The sequence below is a fragment of the Anser brachyrhynchus genome (assembly GCF_964034855.1).
Source record: "Anser brachyrhynchus genome assembly, chromosome: 6".
Taxonomy (NCBI): domain Eukaryota; kingdom Metazoa; phylum Chordata; class Aves; order Anseriformes; family Anatidae; genus Anser; species Anser brachyrhynchus.
In genome coordinates this window covers 13,907,826-13,928,031 of record NC_137700.1, presented here as the reverse complement: position 1 = coordinate 13,928,031, position 20,206 = coordinate 13,907,826, and the positions used below count along the sequence as shown (strand labels likewise).

At 41.0% G+C, this 20,206-nt stretch overlaps 1 protein-coding gene across 2 annotated transcripts in view; it reads left to right on the top strand.

Moving 5' to 3' along the window:
• Positions 1–20,206, top strand: part of LRIT1 (leucine rich repeat, Ig-like and transmembrane domains 1) — a 138,755-nt gene that overhangs the window by 113,087 nt on the left and 5,462 nt on the right. For both annotated transcript variants that reach the window (XM_080597862.1, XM_080597861.1), the window contains 2 exons: positions 14,829–15,295; positions 18,551–18,856. In XM_080597862.1, the coding sequence (XP_080453988.1) occupies positions 14,829–15,295; positions 18,551–18,856 (773 nt within the window). The remainder of the gene's footprint in view (positions 1–14,828; positions 15,296–18,550; positions 18,857–20,206) is intronic.

Sequence of the window (20,206 nt, the reverse complement as noted above, 5' to 3'; positions counted from 1 at the left end):
TCACCTACACGTCTTGATGAAAAAGAAGGTGACAGCCCTGCTTTCTAGCGTGGCAAATGACTGATTTAAGCCTGTGTTTTTAATAGTGATCCATTGTGCATTCTTGCAAAAAATTAGTGCTAGATCTTGTGGATGTGCTGTAAATCTTTTTAGTGTGATGGTTTTGAAAATAGATGGCTCATTATAATGGTTGTCAACATAAAGCTGCACAGCTCTTCCAGACTAGGGATAAAGGACACGGATATTGTTTGAACTGCCTTCATGAGGGCTGTCAGGTGCTTTCGGTTGCTTGCCACTGTACCTCACCCTCACTGCCAAGCAAATGTGATACGCTGCTGGTATTTTGTGTGCTGTGTATTCAAGTCTGTGGTATAGATGTTGCTCATTCCAAAATTATTTTTTCCAGTAAAGTAGGTTCCTACCTGAACACCTTTGCATTTAGCAGGCCTTTATTAGAGTGAGTATTGTGAACACGTTGGCTGCTTTTCTTTAAGTGTCTTAAATATTTTCCACAACTAACCTTGTTCACTTCATCAGTGATGAATCAGATAATGCAAGTCAGTCACAGGCAAGCTTTCCAGCGGTGGTTCAGCATCTGGCTCAGGTGCAATTGGCATAAATAGAAATCTTATGCATCAGACCCTCAATAGCCCTTTTGATTCTGAGTTAAGCTGACTTTCTAATAATAGTAATAGTAGTTCACTGGGATAGTATGGGGTGATGTATGGTCCAATACGGCTGCTAAGTTCAGTTAGTGATAAACAGTTTTCTTTAAGCAAAGAGGAGGTGAAAATGAGGAATAATTTAATACATTTAATAGAATCAAACAAAGCTGTATTCACTTCCTTTCCCTCTTTCTTATGTAAGACGCGACCTCACATCATGTATTCCTGTGAAGTTAGTGAAAACATGCAAAAGATACGAGGTTTATCAAAGGCATTTATTAGCTCCTTAAATTATGAAGTTGTTTAACGATCCCTTTCTACTTTATGCACTGTTTCAATAGTTACTTGCTGTTTCAAAATCCAGGGAAAAGGTCATTCATTCAATCTGATGTTATCTTACAGCCTCACATTTTGAATTCCCAGCAATCTCCTCTCTCCATCAATAAAACATCCATTTCATTACACCTTCTCATTTAAGAATAATTCACTAGTTACTAATCTCTTTGCAAGGAACACACAGAAAAAGATCTGATATATTCTTGCCAGATGTCCCTATGGATTTCATAAGACTCTATGGATTTGGTAGGAGCATATTAATCTTTGTAAAATATGCATTGGTACAAGCACAACAAAAAAGGTGCAGTGCAACGATAACACAGCACTCATGCACTCTGAATTTTCTCCAAGCAATCAATGCAGATTACTGACATACTTTTTTATATTCACAGCAAGAACTTCACTAAATTGACGTATTATTATTCCTTTGCCTTCCTAATCCTTTCTTTTGATTCAGGTTTACCCAAATCATCTTTGACTTCTTATATTGAAAAACTCCTTCTAAATAAATATACCATTTCAGCAGAAGCAGGCTGGGAGTATCACCACATGGGGCTCCAGTTCAGCATCACAGAGACGTGTGGTAACCTCGGTTCTCACTGGAAATACTCCTCAGCAAGTGAAGGAAACCAGAAAGCATGTTGTCTGGAGACCTTCTAGCTGAACTTCTGCACATTTGTTTTGATCTGGAAGCAGTGACTGGGAATATGTCCCAGACTGTAAATAGGCACTTGGTGCTGGCCACAGGAGGGATGATGCAGGGGATGAGTCCACGGAGCAGTTTGCTTACAGGTGTTAGCCCTTTGCCGGCAGCAACATACCAACCTTTTTCCTCAACACAGTCCAGCCGTTTAACATGCCCCAGAATCTAATTTTCTTGGCAGCACTGTTTGGAGAAAGAAGCGGTGGTGAAAGCCTGGGGATGGCCAAGGAGGCTTGGGGTGGAGGCAGGAGAAAGTGGCCATGCTTGTGGCAGCCCCAGGGCTGGTGGGGAAAGCCAGTGTGGTGCTGGGATAAAATCCCCTCAAAAACATACAGCTCCCTCATGGCAAGGGTGCGATGCTCCCTGGGTCTTTCGCACCATGCCATGGCCTGGTCTCTGCACCATGCAGCTGCTCGGGACCAGGCTGCAGCCGGAGTCTGCACGCTGCTGTGCTTCAGGCATTGGAAGGATGAAAGTCGGTGAAGAGTTGCAAAGCATCACATTTCTTTCCTACAGTTTGTGTTGTCTCTCTAGAGATGGGTAGCTTAATTCATAGTAAATTGAATACATATTTGATAAACACATGTATTCACTTAGGCTAGAAAATTAATAATGTTACTAAAACATTAATCACATCCTACCTTTATGAATCTGTGCTGGATACAACAGTCATGATCCTTATCAAATATATGTAATTGTTGCCTTGATCTGTTGCCCATCTTTCAAAATGCATTTTAGGCACCAAGAAATAATATATTTTGTTTTCGGTTAGTGCATTAATTTTAGGGTCATATGCATATTCACAATATAATGAAATACGCTATCACTGCATGCCGAATAGAGGCAAACTTCAGGACTTTGAAGGAGGAAGCAGTCCTACACAGTATAGGATATACCTAACACTGTTTGTTAAGCTTGCCCTGCAGATCTCAGGCCTTCCTGCAGCATGCAGAATAATAACTCTTTCAGGAATTATAGCTCAAAGACCACTGCCCAGTTTTCAGAAGAAATTCAGCTTTCAAGAGGGGCTTTAGTTGTATTGAGAGGATTTGCACACCAGCTCTCCTTCTGCATACTGTTGCTCTTGTAAAGGAAAAACGGGGATCTGTCTGGATCATTCCTCAATGAGTTTATGCTACTGACCGGGTATGTAAGTAGACTTCTAGGCCATATATGGCAAAACCACCTCATTTTTCCTGTCACTGTGGTCTTGTATATCTTGCCTGTCTTAGCAGTCTTCTACCAGCATGCCTCTGTAGGGACGTCCTAAGAATTTCTGCTAATTCTTCTAAATTCTTCTAGGGAACCTGCTTTGGCAGGGGGGAGTTGGACCTGATGATCTTTTGAGGTCCCTTCCAACCTCTACGATTCTGTGATTCTCTCCCAAATTAAGCCTGAATTCTGCATAGCTTTCCTTGACTTCTCTATAAGACCTTTTTACAATGAGAGGGATTCATCATGTTTAAATTATTCCACATTAAAAAAAAAAAAGAAGGAATGTGCATATTATCTAGTCTAAACTAGGCTTCCTCTACTGTTACCAAAGGCAATGGGCAGCTCCCAGCATCACCAGTCTCAGGGCAGGACAAGATGTGCTCTGGAGACACATCTTCCTCTTCACTGACTGTTGAGAGAGCCCAAGGGCTGGTTCAGATTGGTGCCTACCTTTCAGGAGGCTATTTTAAGGAGCAGTCCAATCATTTGTACCAAACCATAAGAGATTTGGGGCTTTCCACTTCTTTTGAAGCCTGAGGTTAACTTCAGTCATTGCCAGCTCCTGTCTTCTTTAGCCTTCTTTCTTCTCCTGGAGGCTTCTACAGAAACCTGACCAAATACACATTGTTTACAATGGATGTATCAAGGCCTTTTGTGTTATCTAAGTGCACATTTTAGTGCACATTAGGGATGATCAATAGAATTATTTGTAAACCATGCTTGTTTTCTACTACATTTCCCTAAAATAAATGTTATTAAAAAAAAAAAAAAAGATTGCCTAATTGTTTTAGTTTCTGTTATCCAATCCTTTGAGCTCAGTCTAATAAGCAATTTCTTCAAGCTGAGTTCTCTTTTATAATAGAGTGGAACTAGACTTGTGAAAACTACATTATGTTATCTCACAAAACTGCATTAATCATGATGAGGGCAAAGTCTTTACAGGATCATTTGTGCTCTTGTTGTCATCTCTAATGTGAGCATATTGCTGAATTGTTTTTTGCTTTGTGAAAACTCGTGAAAGACGAGAGGAGATTTCAAAATGTGCCATTTCCGAATGATAGTTCCAGGCCCTCGTATTCAGCTTTCGGTTGCTTTACTCCTGATTTTTTACTCCATCTTTTTATGGAAAAAGGCAATCAATTCCTGAACTGAATCTTTAGTAGGCAGAATCTCTCCATGAGGAGGAAACCTTGATTGGGAAATTACTTTTCAGACAGGAGAAAAAAAAGAAAAGGAACCATATATTACATAGGTATCTTACAGGTAATCTATGAAGTTGGAGCAAGAGAGAATGGGAACAAATTGTTTTGCTTATATGCCTCCAGCAGAATGAAATAACCTGCCAAACACTTTACATAAGGCATTAAAGCAAACATAAATGTTGATTTTAATACTTTAATGGATGTGTTTACTTAATAGTGTAGAATTGCCTAGAATTGTTGATATTAAAATACAGGCACTGAGGAGTAAACCACCAAGAAGACAGGAAGAGGCACTTTGTATCTTTTTCCCTATATATTGGTAAAAAAGCTTAATGTCCATTATTACAGATGATTAAACTCCCCCCAGCGGACAGGGTCTTTCCAAAGACCTTGCACATACCTTCACTCTTGTGTGAATTTCTTAGGGAAAGCCCTAACTAAAACTTCATCTCATCATGTATTTTCTGCAGTCTGACACACTACTACTACCTTCTGCTGTTGTCCTTGAAGCATCAGCCTTCCCCATGTTTCTTCTGGTCTGAGCGGGACTGTAGGGCCACTTTTGCCCAAGCAAAGATCCTTGAGAGTAAAATGAGTTTTTTTCTGAAGACAGATCTGCACAGATTTAATATTACTGCATCTGTGATCGGTGTCAGGCTGGGAAAGTCAATGCTTAGAGGAAGCTCCTGATCATTGTAGGCTTCCCTCATCTTCTGAGCTTTCTTTCTCACTCTTGTTTTGGTAAGGATAGGTCAGCACAATTAGGCCAGTTATGTATCTTCAAGGGTTGAATGAATGAAGGATGGTTCGTAACAGAAATCAGAAAGACCAAAGCGCAGTACTTTTCCTTCTGAGCTGGTACCTCCCTCTGTGGGTCAGTAAGACAGTTGTGGGGGTGAGGAACTACCTGGGGCATGCTCTCATTTTCTGCTGTTATCATCCAAAGACTCCCACTCTTATTTCATACAGCTGTAGTAAGCAGTTAAATGATTGTATTTGAAAAAAAATGTATATAATGAAGTATTTAGTCCAAGAATGATCATAGTACTGTAATTACATGAGAAATTCTCCTGTTATGACCCCACCAAATGTGTATATATAAATACCTTGCATCACTGAGTAGATTGAATGGAGCTTATTGCTCTGAGAAGAATAATGTTAAGAAAATAAAATACCCCAGGGCAGAAGCTTTTATTTTCCCTTTCCTCCTACCTTTTTTCCCTTCTTCTGTTTTCTTCTTTCTTTTTTTTTTTTTTTGTTTTCTCTTCTATTTTTCTTGGTCCTTGTGTGTAAGACTCAACTTACAGTTTCCAAGAAGTTTACTAGAACTGCCACAAGGGCATGTACTTGGCCTGTGAAATCTTGAGACTGTAGGCAGGTAAATCAGAGTAGGAAAGCTGGTGTTTATCAGACTGGAAAGAGGGCAGAAGGTTGCTGTGTAAAACATATTATGCTCCATCTGCATTCAGGAGCCAGATAAAAAGTGCAGGAAGTTTAATTCTTTTTGCATGCCTGAGGAAGCAAAATAAAACAGGCACTGTTTTCTAAGCAGAGGTGACTCTGCAGGGCTTAGACTAATGCTATTAAGATCCAAATCAGAAAAGGTTGTTGCAGTCAGCAACATTACTGCGTGACCCCCTCTGTCATGCAGCTAAGGATACTAAGCCCAAAGTTAGATGATTTTGTTAAACTTCAGTAACCTTACTGGATTTTAGGGAATGAATGTGCAAGCTAAAGAAGAGGGACCAGGAACATAAATCTAAAAAAATTTACTTATTTTAGATACATATGTCAAATACGATTATGGTATGTCCAGTCATCAAAACGGACTAACGTGGAATTATATGTGGCTGCTGCAGCCCAAAGAGGAATAGTAGTTTTTTGTTTTGTTTTGTTTTTGTTTTCTGTGAGGGAGAATAATGCTGCGAGACGTCACACTCGTGCCATTCTAGGTGTATGTTTTGGTTATTCTATATAGAGCATTTCTATTCTTCTGTTCATAATAACTGGAAAGAAGATTTAAGTCTAGATGTTTATACTCGTGTGTGTGTACATATATACATACAAATATATATATACATGCAATCAGACAATGATATACTTGATTTGTTTGTATCTTTCTTTCCTTAATTTTGGTTTCATGTGCTTCACCAGAGGTACAGATACTGGTCTTAGAGTGCCTACACCTTACTGGAGCTCCCGGGCATTGTTTCAGTATAAATGTGAAATAGTCAGCACTTTGTAAACCATAAATTCCAGCAGGGAGAATTTGCTGCAATGCTTCTCTTTTCCTGTTTTTCTCTCTCTCCTGCTGCTAGGTGCAAAGTCAAGAAGGCTGGCATAGCAGAAAGCCGATAGATGACTATAGCACGTATGCTCATTTTGTGCTGTGTAGGTCTTCCAGTGAGTTTAACAAACTAATCAGAAACACTGATATCCCCAGAAAGATTCACACTGTGCAACTCAGTTGTGTTGTCACATTTGGTGTTTTTCTGTTCGTTGTTTTTGACAGTAGGTGGGTGGGAGGTTTTATGGTAGTTAAAGCTTTTACTGATACAGAATTATACATACTTTGTGGGTGTTTGTTTGTGGGTGGAAACATCTTCCAGCTTCCATCTAGTGGACAACACAACACATTCACTTTCTCATCAGCTCTCAGACTAGTAGCTTTGAAGACAGCCTTGCAGAGGGCTTTTAAGAAAGAAATACTTAGTTAATCTGGAGTTTTCCCTTGGTGAATGAGTTCACAGAGAGTTTGTCCCTGAGAATTTTGCTCTGGGGTCCTGTATGCCTGATGCAAGAAGCATTTGCCTGTTCCTGTGGGGCCTTTGGAGACGAGGAGTAGAAGAGCTGTGGCTGTGGTGGCCTCTCCTCCTTTAAGGTGGTGGGACAGGAGTTGGTGTCACTTCCTCCACACCAGGGCCAAGCTTGCCTTGCGAGCGACTGAGGGCTTGAAGAAATCATTTTCCTGTTCCCAGAGGTAATGTGTGTGACAGTGACAGGGACACCCACCACATTAAGTCTATGTCATGACAAGACCTACCAACGTGTGCGAGCCCAAAGTGAAGGGGGAGGGAGATGCAAGGTTTCTTGGTGAGCCCCTCCATCTTCTGCTGGAATTCACTTCACTGAGCATCGCTGGTTGCGATGTGGCCTTGTGAAGCGGCTTCTGCACAGACAGAAATGGGTCAAATGCTGCCTTCACGAGGGAGGTCCTCCACTGCGTTCATGTCCCCCTTGGGTTAGAGGTCTGTGCTCACTTCTGCTGTTCTGTACTGGCCATAACAACCAAGTTAAACATGCACAAAAGAAACACGCCTGGAAGACTTTTATAGCCCAATGCTGGAAACCGTTAAGGTTTCTTTTATTTCTTCAGCAAGCCTAGGGATCTGTTAATGACTTCAGTCCTATAGGTCTGGAGAAGCTGCCTTCACTGGCATTAAGTGCAAGATCCAATTTAGAATGACGTAATGCATTAACGTGCTCTCGACTTGCATCAGTGGGAAGGATTTTCCTCTTTACAAGATATGCCCTGCCAGAAGCTTCTTGGAGATGCATTTACCTAATGAAATTGATTTAGCATCTGGCCTGTGTTGCCTGCTAATAAAACCTTTCAGACAAAATCATGATAATACAGTATTTTATGGCTTTCATTTATGATAAAATATGCTGCTTTATTTGCTTTATGCCATCTTTCTCTGAATATTTGGAGAAAAGAAATAAATTCTGTCCAGTGGCCATATTAAAAAAGAATGACTCAGTAGAGCATGCAACTTGAGTGTTGCTCTTGAGCTCCTGAGTAAAATCAACTGGTAAAACATCAGTGGTTTCAGAAAATCTACATGGGAAAAAAGTGGAAACTGTAATATCAAGTAATTAATTTTACTAAGAACAAAACCAAAATTATTCTCTAAATTATACCCCATACAGTTTTGAAAGACAGGAAGGATTGCCATGTGCTGAACTTCATGGACTGTTACTGTCAGTAGGTTTTAACCCCACTTGCTCTGCACTTACTAACACCACAAATTTAAGCAGGGGATCTGGCTATTCTCCGGTAAATGCAAAACAAATTCTTAAACCTGTGCTGAATGACACCACCTGCTTCTTAGAACGATTTTTTTTTTTCCAGATCATATTTTTAGCTTGAAGCAGAGAGGAAACTCTTTACTTCCTAAGTAGCAGCAAGGACAACTATTTCTGTCAATTGGAGAGCATAACTGTGTCCACGGAAGTGAACAGCCATCGCCTCACCAGATGAATTTCTGTAGTTTCCTCGTGGTGAGGCCCATCCTACTCTCTTGACCACTCAGATCAAGCCTAACGGGGTTGTATCCATGACTTGATGTGTAACCCATCATTTGCACTAGTGGTCATGTGCCGATGAAGGAATATAGGGGAATGTAGCAAATGGAGAGGAAGACCTTAAGTATGTAGGTGCTGATAAAAACAGAGCTGTGTTGTTAGTTGACTGGTCCTCTTCTCTCCCTTTTCCACATGCCTATGACATACCTGCACATATACTCCAAGGTGAGAAACATGCTAATATTAGCACTTTTATTTATTTTGTTTTATTAATCTTTCAGCCTACCACCAGGTCTTTCTCTTTCTTGTTCAGAGGCAAGTTGGTTGTGTTAACTGAATAGCAGCTTTCTTGACAAAGTACGTGGCATTAGCAGTTGCTAATGCATGCTTTTTTGCTTGCTCTTGTTTATTATAAATTAAGTTTACTTCTACTGCTCCCAGTATCTCATTGTAATTTAAGGTGTTTCATTTGTGAGGCAAAATTGAGGCTAATGAAAGCAAATCTTACCATACAGTCACTGGTTACTATCTACAGGGTTATTATTCCAGAGCTACAGTGGAGGGAAGCCACTTTGTCAGATGCACCGAAGACACTAGAGACAGGAGGTTAATTACGTGGTATTGCTTTTTCGAGTAGAATTTAACTTCAGTGGGGAGAGAGATGTTTCAGTCAATGCTGCAAATATTGCGCTGAGGCAGAGTCCTGGGCAGCAAGGCACGTTGACCAATGACTGCACTAAAAAAAGCAATGAGCTTGGTCTGAGCTTGGAGAACATTAAGGGAACTGAGAAATCATTAAATCTAGAAATGGGACCTAATGGAAGTTGATGAGAAAACAACTCTGGATATTTAAAGAGCAGCACTGCATCACGTTCCTATCTCTTCAGAAATAAATAATAGGATACTTGAATTTCTCTTTGAAGAACAATAAATGTAGAATGTGAAAATAGTATGGAGACAAATAATCCTTCGGGCCATCCTCTTAGTAAATGATTTCTACAAGCCTTAATTAATTATTGGAGTTACTTGTGAAACAAGCTTATGTGAAACTATGGCACCATAAAATGTCTGTTTAATATTTAGCCCCAAACCACATCTAGATTACCTTGAAACTCTGAGAGTTCATTACCCAGAATTATTGAAAAATTGCCAGTGTAATTTCATTCTAATGAAAAACACAGGATGAATTCTGCATGATAACAACAATATGACAAAAATCATGGGAAGCAACCTTTGTTAGGCCCAATGCCTTATTCTGCTGCTGTAACATACTCACGTACTCGTTAACTTTCAGGCAGTTTGTACGTTGGAACAGATATGTGCAGGTTGCTACACTTCTGACTAGTAACTTCTGTTTCTATATTTGAAAGGAAAACCAAAAGCAAGAGGTCTGCAACAGGAGCAGTGTTGGAAAGGAGAGGTGGGAGGTGAACTCTCGAGCTGGAGCTACCTCAGTCGGTTTATCCTCCTTGCACAGGCGGATCCTCAGCCCAGGCAGGAGAGCAGGTGGCGGTGGGGAAGCAGGGGAGACTTGAGGGTAGTTACACCATGTAGCCTTCTGCAGCCGGCTAAGCCAAAGAACTGGGCTCTTTCAATTTCCTGTTTCCAGTGGGAACAGAGACCAACTTCAGTAACAGGCAGCTCAGGTTGTCCGTGTTGCACTTGCTCTGAAAGACCCTGACCATCTTTACAGCTACCTAGGACCAGTTAGTCTAGTTAGGGATCTAAGATGGCTGCACAAGTTTGGGTTGCATGAATGCCTTACTTTTCCTCCATGGGACTACAAGTTAGGAAGACGAGAAAAAATCTACACAAAGATCTGCATGGCTGGCGAAGGGATTTGAGTTTTGAGGAGTAACATCCACAGCAGCTCTTCAAAACACATCTGTCTCTCATAGCACTCTCAGGTGGAAGCTTTACATGTTGAAATGTCTTTTTTTTTTTTTTTCTTCTAAACTATAAAATGTATTTTGAGCTAGATTGTTCCTATTTCCTCCTTGGCTTTTTGGCAGTTCATATGATTTGATTCTCCCATGTATCTCTGGAGAAGGGCAGCTGTATGTACAACCAGACTTTTAAAAAGGTGCAGAGCTGTAGTTCTCGCCCTGGGAAATCTGAATTTCGATAGTCACCTATATTAGGAGGGCAGAAGAATCTGTGATGGGCACTTTTTCTGATCAATTTGACTATAAGATCCAAGAAAGCCTAATCTTTAGGGAAAATCTTTGTGGCTGTAATTTCTTTCCCCTTCTCCTCTGACCTTAGGCAAAGAAGAGGGAAGCCAGGAAGTGGCTGGTGCTGAAAGGCCAATGAGTTGCCAGGTGGTTTCTGCCTCAGCCAGCTATGTTTGATCCCACCGCCCCATTTCTTTGGGAGAATCTGATAGCAGAGCTCCTATTGATTTAATGGAGTCCAGGATTTTGGTCGAATTGCTCTTGTTCTGTGCTGGAATGAGGCATCTGGGACTCTCCCCTGTAACGGCGCTGGGCACTGTGGCTTTCCTGCACTCCAGAACTATAAGTGAAACATTTTCCTAAAGCATCTCTGAAGAGTTGTGTCTGGTTAGTGCTTTATTGCTAGCTGTTCAGCTCCATTTAATCACTCTTCGCTTCTGTTATGTTTTTAACCTGTGCTTTCTGTTTTTTGTCTGACACAGGGGTCAGTTTTTCTGCCAAAGCTGTTTTGCAGTCTGACTGGGAAGAGGGGGAGTAGCAATCTGATCCAGTTGAAAGTAATCAGCTCTTAGTTTCTCCAGAGGTTTTTACTTTTAAGGGAGCGTCACACATTTGTGGTGCGAGTAATTTACATACTTTCACACTCATCAGAAAATAATAGCCCTTGTAAGCATGTGATGTCCTTGCTAGGATGAATTCTGTTCCCATCTCAAATAGCAGCCTCTTAAGCTTTACATTTTTGCATATTTAGGCTCCATTTTTCTCACACATAGTGGGTTCTTTGTAGTCAGATGAAGACTGCTGAAAACATGAGTCGTCTCCAACAGGACAAAGTAGTTTGACATCCAGACCTGGGCTGTCATTAAGATAGTGCTGAGTTTTTCTTAGTATTCCAGAAGCTCTGCTGTGGCTCTACATTGGGTGGCATTCCCCAAAATGGTCCCTTATCCAGGCATTGCTGTGTCAGCATGTCAGAGCACAGTGCTCAGCCCTGCAGGCCTGATAGGAACTGAATTATGTGGGTTATTCATTGTTTATTAGCATCAGGCATGTTGGCAACAGTTCAATAATTGTTTGGTCAAACTCAGATTTTTTTTAAAGAAAATAAAAGCTTTTAATAGTATCACTGCAGAATATTTTCAATATTCTTCTACGTGAGGCTTACATTCCATAAGCACAAAAAACTGTTCTTAAATATTCCCAAAGTCACTGTGAGGAAGTACATTATTCCTAATTCCTGGTCAGATAACAGTTATCTTGCCACTTATGCAGGTCCATCCCAAAACCTATGTTTGCTTTTTTCTCACGCAAGAGCCACAAATTTCCTGAGGAGTGTGGTTTGATGGGGCTTCCTGAGGGAAGCAATGCTGTCAGTACAGTTCCAGGAAGCAATAAGCACCTTCATGGAAATAACTCAAGTCCCCATCCTTAATCCCTGCCTATCCTTTTTTATCTGATGGACTCAGCGAGGGCTGGAAGATCACAGCGCGGCTGAAAACGAAAGGGAGTTAACAAGATGTGAGCAGTCAATGGATACCATAGGCGAAACCCTGCACATTGCCTAGGGCCCTGGTGTCCTTCCCATGCGCAGGTAGCCATGTGGATCGCGGTGAGTTTGCTCTGCTGCTTAATGCTTGGAGGGCTGCTGCGGGTGGGCGGCTCATGCCCATCGCAGTGCAGCTGCGCCTTTCACAGCCTCAGCGAGGGGACGAAAGCCAGGTATGCCAATACTCTCCCCAGGGGGTTGCCGTTGTTTCTCTGGCTGTTGGGGGTTTTATTTCTTCTCTGCAAGGATGCTTAGAGAAGAAAATATTGTGTCCAGACTTTGTGTCCATTATTTTTCCAGTTGCTTTGCACTCTAGCTTTATTTGCAGAGGATTAGCTTCTGAAAACACAGTAAGCTGATTTCAGAGAAAGCGTTTGGGCATCTCCTCTGTGAGAACAGAAGTGACATAATTACTGCTGGTGCAACAGCAAAAAGAAATAAAATTTAAGCAATGTTTTATTTCTTTTGCCTGTATGTTGAATATGCTGGGTAAGGCTTTATTCTGCTCTGCTGGTCTGTTTCTAAAGTATAACCAGATTTGGTTTATATCGGGTACCAACAACTGCAGTCCTTTCCATTTACTTAAAAATCCTTTGGTTGAAGATTTTAGGCAAAGTGATCAAGTCTAGATGACAATGAACACAAAAGGTAGATAATAGTAATAAAAATAAAATAAGACTGTTCCAATCTGAGAAACTTTCAGTTAAAAAGGAAGATAAGACCAGAAGGGCATCTGCTTTGGAATGCAGCACCATTACACAGAGATTTCCTGGAGGAGTGTAATCAAAAAATCTTTCTGAAGTGTAATCATGAAGTAATGATCTGACTTAATGAGATACAGGCTACATTTTTATAAGGTGTGGTTCACAGTAGAGGAGGTTTTGTGGCAGAGTATTTGATAATTCCTTTGGAAGAAATATTTTTTCTAGACAAGATGACAGTACAGAAATGAAAGGCTGTCCCCTTTATTTTGGATCCCCATGAAATGGATCTGCTTTTTTATCTCTTTAATGGTGTTATAGATTTAATACCAGAAACTTTCCCAGTAAGAAGCGTGGTAGAAACGCAAATAGTCTTACGATTGTTAAAAGGGAGTATGATAGCAGGAGAGCCTATTATTGCTCCATAAATGTCACAGTTCCCTATGGAATTTCCTTTCAGTGACTGGAAAAACCTACAGTATGTTTTGGTAAGATACATAACAACGCAAATGCTCATTAGTCTCTTAAGGAGCATAATGTCACTTTTTTTTTTTTATTATTAAGATTTCTATTTCTCACTGGTAGAAGGAGATTATCCTATAGATTAATTGTTTAGTGCTCACTGACATAGTTTAGGGACACTGTGAGAAGCATCAGAGCACACTGTTTTACTGTGATAGTGTCTCTGTTATCGAACATTTTGTGTCATGTCTACACAATGTTTTATTGAAAGAAGATTTCTGGCTTTTTCTTATTGGATATCTTTTTTTCTTCCTCAAAATCTCAGCTTTCAGCTGAGGGTGGGCAGGATTTAATGCCACAATAAAAGTGCTGGATGACAATGATATTTTGATTATAAATTAATAATTCTAACTGGCGGCTCAAATACCATTTAACTCTGGGATGTTATTCATTTTTGCCGATAGTAGAAGAATAATTACTTTCAGCCAAAACCAATCAGGTTTTGGCAGCTTTGTAAAATTCTATTTATCAGCCAGGCAGTGTGATAAGAAAATGGTACTTGACTGATCATATTACATTTCTTGAAGTATTTTGTTTAGCATGTGGAGTGAGACATGCCTGTCTAACCTATTAACTTTTGTGAGGTGGTTTTATGTTTTGTTAAGAACTTGCCTTTCTCTTTTTGCTGGTAGGCAAATTAAAGTGCAGGCTGAGATACCTATTTCATCTCCTTTCATTTCTCATGGTTATTCACAATCCCATATCTTGGCAAAGTCACAATTTTTTATACGAAGACTGCAAAATGGTAGCATGGGGTTTTCAGGGAGATTCTAGAGATGTGAAATGGGAAGGAACGATTAAGACCCGTGAAGCTGTCTTGCTTTTAGTATAGTATTTTCCAAAGAGTTAATTTTCTGCGCTTTTGCTCTCATAAACTGTACATGCTTGCAGTGAAGTGGCTCTTGCCATCCCTACAAATCTCCAAGTTTCACAGTAAAGCAGAACTTGCTGTAGTATATTACCAGTGAGTTGACTTTCTTATCCTCGCTTTGTGAGCAGAGATCCTATGCTGTATTTAGACTATGTTACTTCCTCCCATCCCATACTTCATGCACCAGTGAAGGCTTCTTTTCATATGTCTTTTAATGTTCAATTTATGGATTCTTGTATTTTAAGATACATTAGCATCCTCTGTTGTGCATGACTGTTGACACTGCTGTCTATCGTAAGGACCCTTGAAAAAACGGAAAGAGAAAAAAGCAGGAACACTATATGGGCCAGAATCAGATTCGCAGCACTCCAGGAGAGTGCTGCAATCTCTGCAGTCAAAAGCTGTGTGTACATATGAATTACTGCAAGCTGATGTACTTATGGTGATGGTTTAGAGATCAGCAAGCAAGAAATTACAAGAATAAAGCTTGTGAAAAAAAGAAAGGCAGATAAAATCTTGTATTATAATAAACTTTCACAAATGTCTCAAAATACAAGAAAGTTGCATCTGTGTTTCTTTCCCCCCCAGGACAGTGCTGTGTAATGACCCAGAGATGACCCTCACCCCCGTGAACATCCCTGTAGATACGTCCAAGCTTCGAATAGAAAAGACAGCCATCCGCAGGGTGCCGGGGGAGGCTTTCCATGGGCTTCACAACCTAGAGTACCTCTGGATGCCCTATAACTCCCTGGCCAGTCTCAGCAGGATCACCTTTAAGGGTCTCCGTCGCTTGCAGGAGCTGAGGCTAGATGGGAATGACTTAATATCATTCCCCTGGGAAACCCTGGCTGACATGCCACAGCTAAGGCTTCTGGATTTACACAACAATGAACTTACCTCAATACCCCCGGATGCTGCTCGTTATGTGAAGAATATTACATACCTGGACCTGTCTAGCAATAAACTGATGACTCTTCCTCAGGCTCTCATTTCTACCTGGGCCAACCTGCAGGCTGTTCCTTACTTCCCCAACGATAACTCCAAGATCATCTTAGGTAAGAGTGACTGATTTTGCAGGAAGCAAAATGATAAGAGCTCCACATCTTACCGTTGCATTTTTTCACCCACTGTGGTTACTGCAGCATATACACTGCTAATTTAATGCCCTATATAAAGTGTGCAAATGCATTTACACATTAACAAAGTCACTTTATTACACCCTAAACTTTATCACCGGCTTGAGTCTTTCTAACACAAAACTAGTGACCCTTCATCAAGACTTTTTATTTATCAACACTGCCTTTTTTGGCAGGCATACAAATGTGATTAGAGCTCCACATCATTCATGTGCTGTTTTCTAGTAACAGCTAGTACGGAGTTGATCAGTTTTATGCAGCATTAAACGAAAAGATGGATACTTATTAAGTCCAAATTAAAAAGGAATACTGCTGAGCATAAAATCTGGGTCAGGACTGCCAGTTTGCCCTAGCGTGTGCCTCCTTCCAGAGTCTTTTTTCTCTTCACACAGAATTAAACCCAAGTCTCCCCAAAGCCACTAATGTAGTGCTGCCTCCAAATACAGATATAAAGTTACAAGAATCCACTCTTTGGTGGCAATTCTGGGCTCCTCAGAAGTATGGCTCCAGGGCAATAGTGCATTTTTGTGTCAGAGGGTAATACAGTTGACTGTCTTGAATCCTCTGAGTTGCAGTATCCCCAGATGAGGTTTTTAGTACATTTACTAGTTCAGGGGATTACTGCTCAGCCTTTTAGCCATAGTATGCTGTTTCAAATCCATGTCGGGTTGATGATGATGGTTCAGAGTTGTTGCCATCTGCTGTCTTCATTTGCCATGAGCTGACCCAGTTCCACTGACTGCATTTGATCCATAGGGTGTGTGCAGCTGCAGGAACTGCCTCTACAACTATGGATCTGAGTTCAGGCACTTGCTGATAAGCTCATCAGAAACATTTTCTCTCATTCCAAAAGTACCCACTGTTCTTGTTCTCTGGATAGATTTCGGGGAGGTGCATTTTTTAAAACTAGACTGCAGTAGAAAGAGATACAGGACTTAAAAAAAAATATATATCTTTTAGTGTCCTGAGCAGATGTTGTTTAAGATTTGACTAGTGTCAGGAAAGAAGCAGGTGTTTCCCCATTTTGTTTTGCCAGGTGTGGTATCGAGATCTTTAAGCCAAAGCTGGCTGTTTGAGATTGCCCATTTTCATCTGTGGCATGACAAGACACCGCCTAGATCATGGTCTTTTTTTTGTTTATTTTTCAGAGTCAAGTTACATGTAAAAGTGTTATTCCATTCAATATGGATGACAACAGTATTTTGTTAGGAAGCACAGATCATGATTTGACGTTAATGGCCAACCTGAGTGTTTGCACAGCCAGCTGCATACAGGTTGCCTGTGCCAGAATCCTAAAAATTTCATGTGGGCAAATGAGTTTAATGCTAAGCTTTGTACGGTAACGTATAGACATGGCACCTCCCAGGTCCCATCCAGCTGACACCCACAGGGACCATATGAAACACATGTCCCTTGCAGGATCAGACTGGGAGGCCACAGCTGCCTGTTTCCATTTTGATCTGCTTATGACTGTTTCTCATGGAGGCATAAAAAAATCTATGAATAATAAAGAGTCAGCTCAGTCCCTTCCTTCATCTAAATTGCATCATTGTGAATCCTCTTCAGGGACTGCTTGTAGACTGCTTCAAGAGAAAGTAGTTTGAGCAGTAGCTTGCTGGCTGATAGTCTGTGCCAAGACTGCAAGGTTTTGTGTGTGAGAATTGCCCGTGTGAGACGCCTGTGAAAGAGGAAAAGCAGATCTCAGAGTTAATAATGTAAAGTGTCATGATGGATGGCTCTCCTGATTATTTAATCCATGATGAGTTCTGCACAGTAACTAAAGTGGCAGCAAAGAAAGTTAAAACAATTATTTCACCAGAATATCTGGAGTAAATTTTTATCTAGTGCACAAAGTCAGAAGTAAACAGCTAGCAAAAATGCCATAAAATAACAAAGCCAAACTCTTAATTCTTTATTTAATCCCCTTAATATGTAAATATATTCATTTATAAGTAGCGTGCTCCTGCTAAGGCCCACCACTTTCAGACTGCCTTCTAAGCCTGGGGAGGATGGTGTGCAATGGTCTCAGCAAGAGATTTTTGTCAGCAGAATCTTTAAAACTATTTGAGGCATCAGGGGCTTTTGATCTACCCTGTGTTTCTGTTGACTTTGGCAAAGTCAAGCAGCCCCTTGATGCTCTTGGAGCCTTGTGCTGCATCCAATGTGTTTTTGTCAAAACTTGTTTCTTTCTGAAAAGCCAGAGCTTGCGTGGCTACTGCTGCTGTGCTCCAGGGGCCAGCAGTAGTGGGCATTGTAGTGTGGGCAGACGTTTCTGCTTGCTGGGAATTGAGGGGATACATAGATAGCAGTGCTCCTTATTTTCAGGCAGTTGCCAGCCCTGTCCTTGGGCTGCCTGCAGAAAAGAGGGAGTGAAGCCCCCTTGGAGGGAGGCCTGGACACTGTGCTCCTGTCTTAGGCTTCAAGCACATACCTGGAGTCAGGGAATCTAAAATCCCTAGTGCCAGTGCTGCTAGCTAAAGTCATTAGAGGCCAGAAACTGTCCATGAGACTGGCAAATGCGAATATTTGTAAGTAGGTTGACATACAGATTTAATCAGAATGCAGCAGTTTCTCTTTGTGGATATGCATTGCTCCGAGCTCAGATTTTGCTTTTTCAGTACCATCTTCACAGGTTTATTTTTATTTTAGAATTTGAGTTCAATAGGCACACTGAGAGAGCAGAAAAAAGAAAAAGAGAAACAGTGTGAGACTCTGAAACGAGAGTATGTTCTTTAATACACCCATCCCTTCCTATGTGTATATTCTTAATATAGGTATTGTCTAATAAGTGTCTATACACCTATTGTAGGCCTGACAATTGGCCTGACTATATTTGGCTAATACTTTAAATATACCTGGTGAGAGAGATTTTCTAAACTGTATAAGGAAGAGATTGCATAGTATCTTCATAGGCAACCAAACCAAATGAACCCACCCCCATGACTCCAGCTTTTGAGATACCTTAACAAGCCATATTTTCTACCTTGTACTGACCAGCTACGGGGGTGCATCAACCTTGGCCAACAGCAACGGGGCGCTATCATACGACCCTCCCTGCATTCCCACAAGCAGTCTGCAAGCGACACACTAGGAGCCTATCGCAGTTTGCCCTGCTGAAAAACAGAAACAAAAAGTGCTATTGGAGTGACTTAGTGCTCTGGTTTCTTTTGACAGGTTTGCAAGACAATCCTTGGGTGTGTGACTGCAGTCTGTATGAAATGGTCCATTTCCTAAATTTCCAGTCTCCTAACATAGCATTCATTGAGCCCAGGCTGAAATGCTTCACCCCCCGCAGCCTTGCAGGAGTCTTCTTCAGCCAAGTCGAGCTAAGGAAGTGTCAAAGCCCTGTTGTACATACATCTGTAGCCAAAGTGAAGACCATTCTGGGCAGCACCGTGCTGCTGCGATGTGGGACAACAGGAGTGCCCATTCCTGAGCTCAGCTGGAGACGGGCTGATGGGGCACAACTAAATGGCACAGGTATGTTTGGCTTAAGCTTTTCTCCCACACGTGGATTGAGTGACTTAGGCCTGCACCTTTCTTATCTATGGTCTGCACAGCAAATGGAAGCTTCTGTGACAGTAGTTTCTTCCTGCTGATAAAAGACCTGAAAAAATAAATTATTTCAACATTAAGATTCACTATAATTCACTATAGTAACATGTGTAATTCACTATAGCATTGTGATTTTCTGTAGACTATAAAATTTTTCACGTTGATGTAAATCTCATCAGATAAATATATGCTATTGCATTAGATGTCAGTTTTTGTTGTTGTTGTTTGTTTTTCTTCACAATTGTGGTGGTGATGAGATTACTCAGAGGCTTTTCTGCAAATCTGTCAGACCTGAAGAAATGAAATATGTCCAGCTGTAATAAGAAGCTGTCTTAAGTTAGTTAGTTATTCAGTCACTGAAAAGAATTCTCACTGACTTCTTTCATGGGTCTTTGAGAGTAATGATGAGCTACTATTAATCAGTTGGCAAACACCTCTGGAGGAGGGATATTTGACATGAATTCAGCTGGGATTCAAATGTTCTGTGGCAAAGAAAGAAGGTAGCAAACAAGCAACATTAAGGCACTGATATATTAAAAATAAAAACACCACTGAACTGCTGAAGGACACAACACCAGTAAAAATGCCATGCTTCTAAGAAGTGATTAATTCCTGATGGATTGACAAGGTCTCTTGGGAAAATGCTCTGTAAGAGAAATACTGACCAGCTTCCTCTTCTGTGCTTACCCTGCTTGTGGGGGGAGTTTTTGGATAACTGCTGCCTTTGTGAGCAATATTTTCATTTTTTCATTTTGGGGGTTGGACCCGATGATCTGGGGGTTGGACCGATGATCCCTTGAGGTCCGTTCCCACCCCTACAATTCTGTGATTCTGTGATTTTCATTCACAGGAATGGTTGGACCCAAAATTGCAAAGTGAGTTGGTCCATTAGAGTATGGGGAATTTAGGGAAGAAATTTTTGCTACATTCAAGGCAGTTGTCCTTAGCTTTTTGTGGTTTTAGCTCAAGTCCTGAACCCTTATTCTTCTAATCCCCCCTAAATGCTACTGTCACCTGGGCCTGATTGGGAACTGTGGGGTCTCAATGTCAAAAGGTTACTGGACTCCTCATTGCAGCAGAAACAGGGAAGAGAGCATTTTTATTTCACAGCAGTGGAACCACCTGTAATAAATATTCTTTTTCGGGGGGATCTTCACAAGTCATTGCTCTTGTGCATGATGTGCAGGATGTATCAGAGCCTCTCCTCATAACGACAATGTCTACCCATCATGCTGCAAACATCCCTCCTACACTTGAAAGACAGCCACAGCAAAA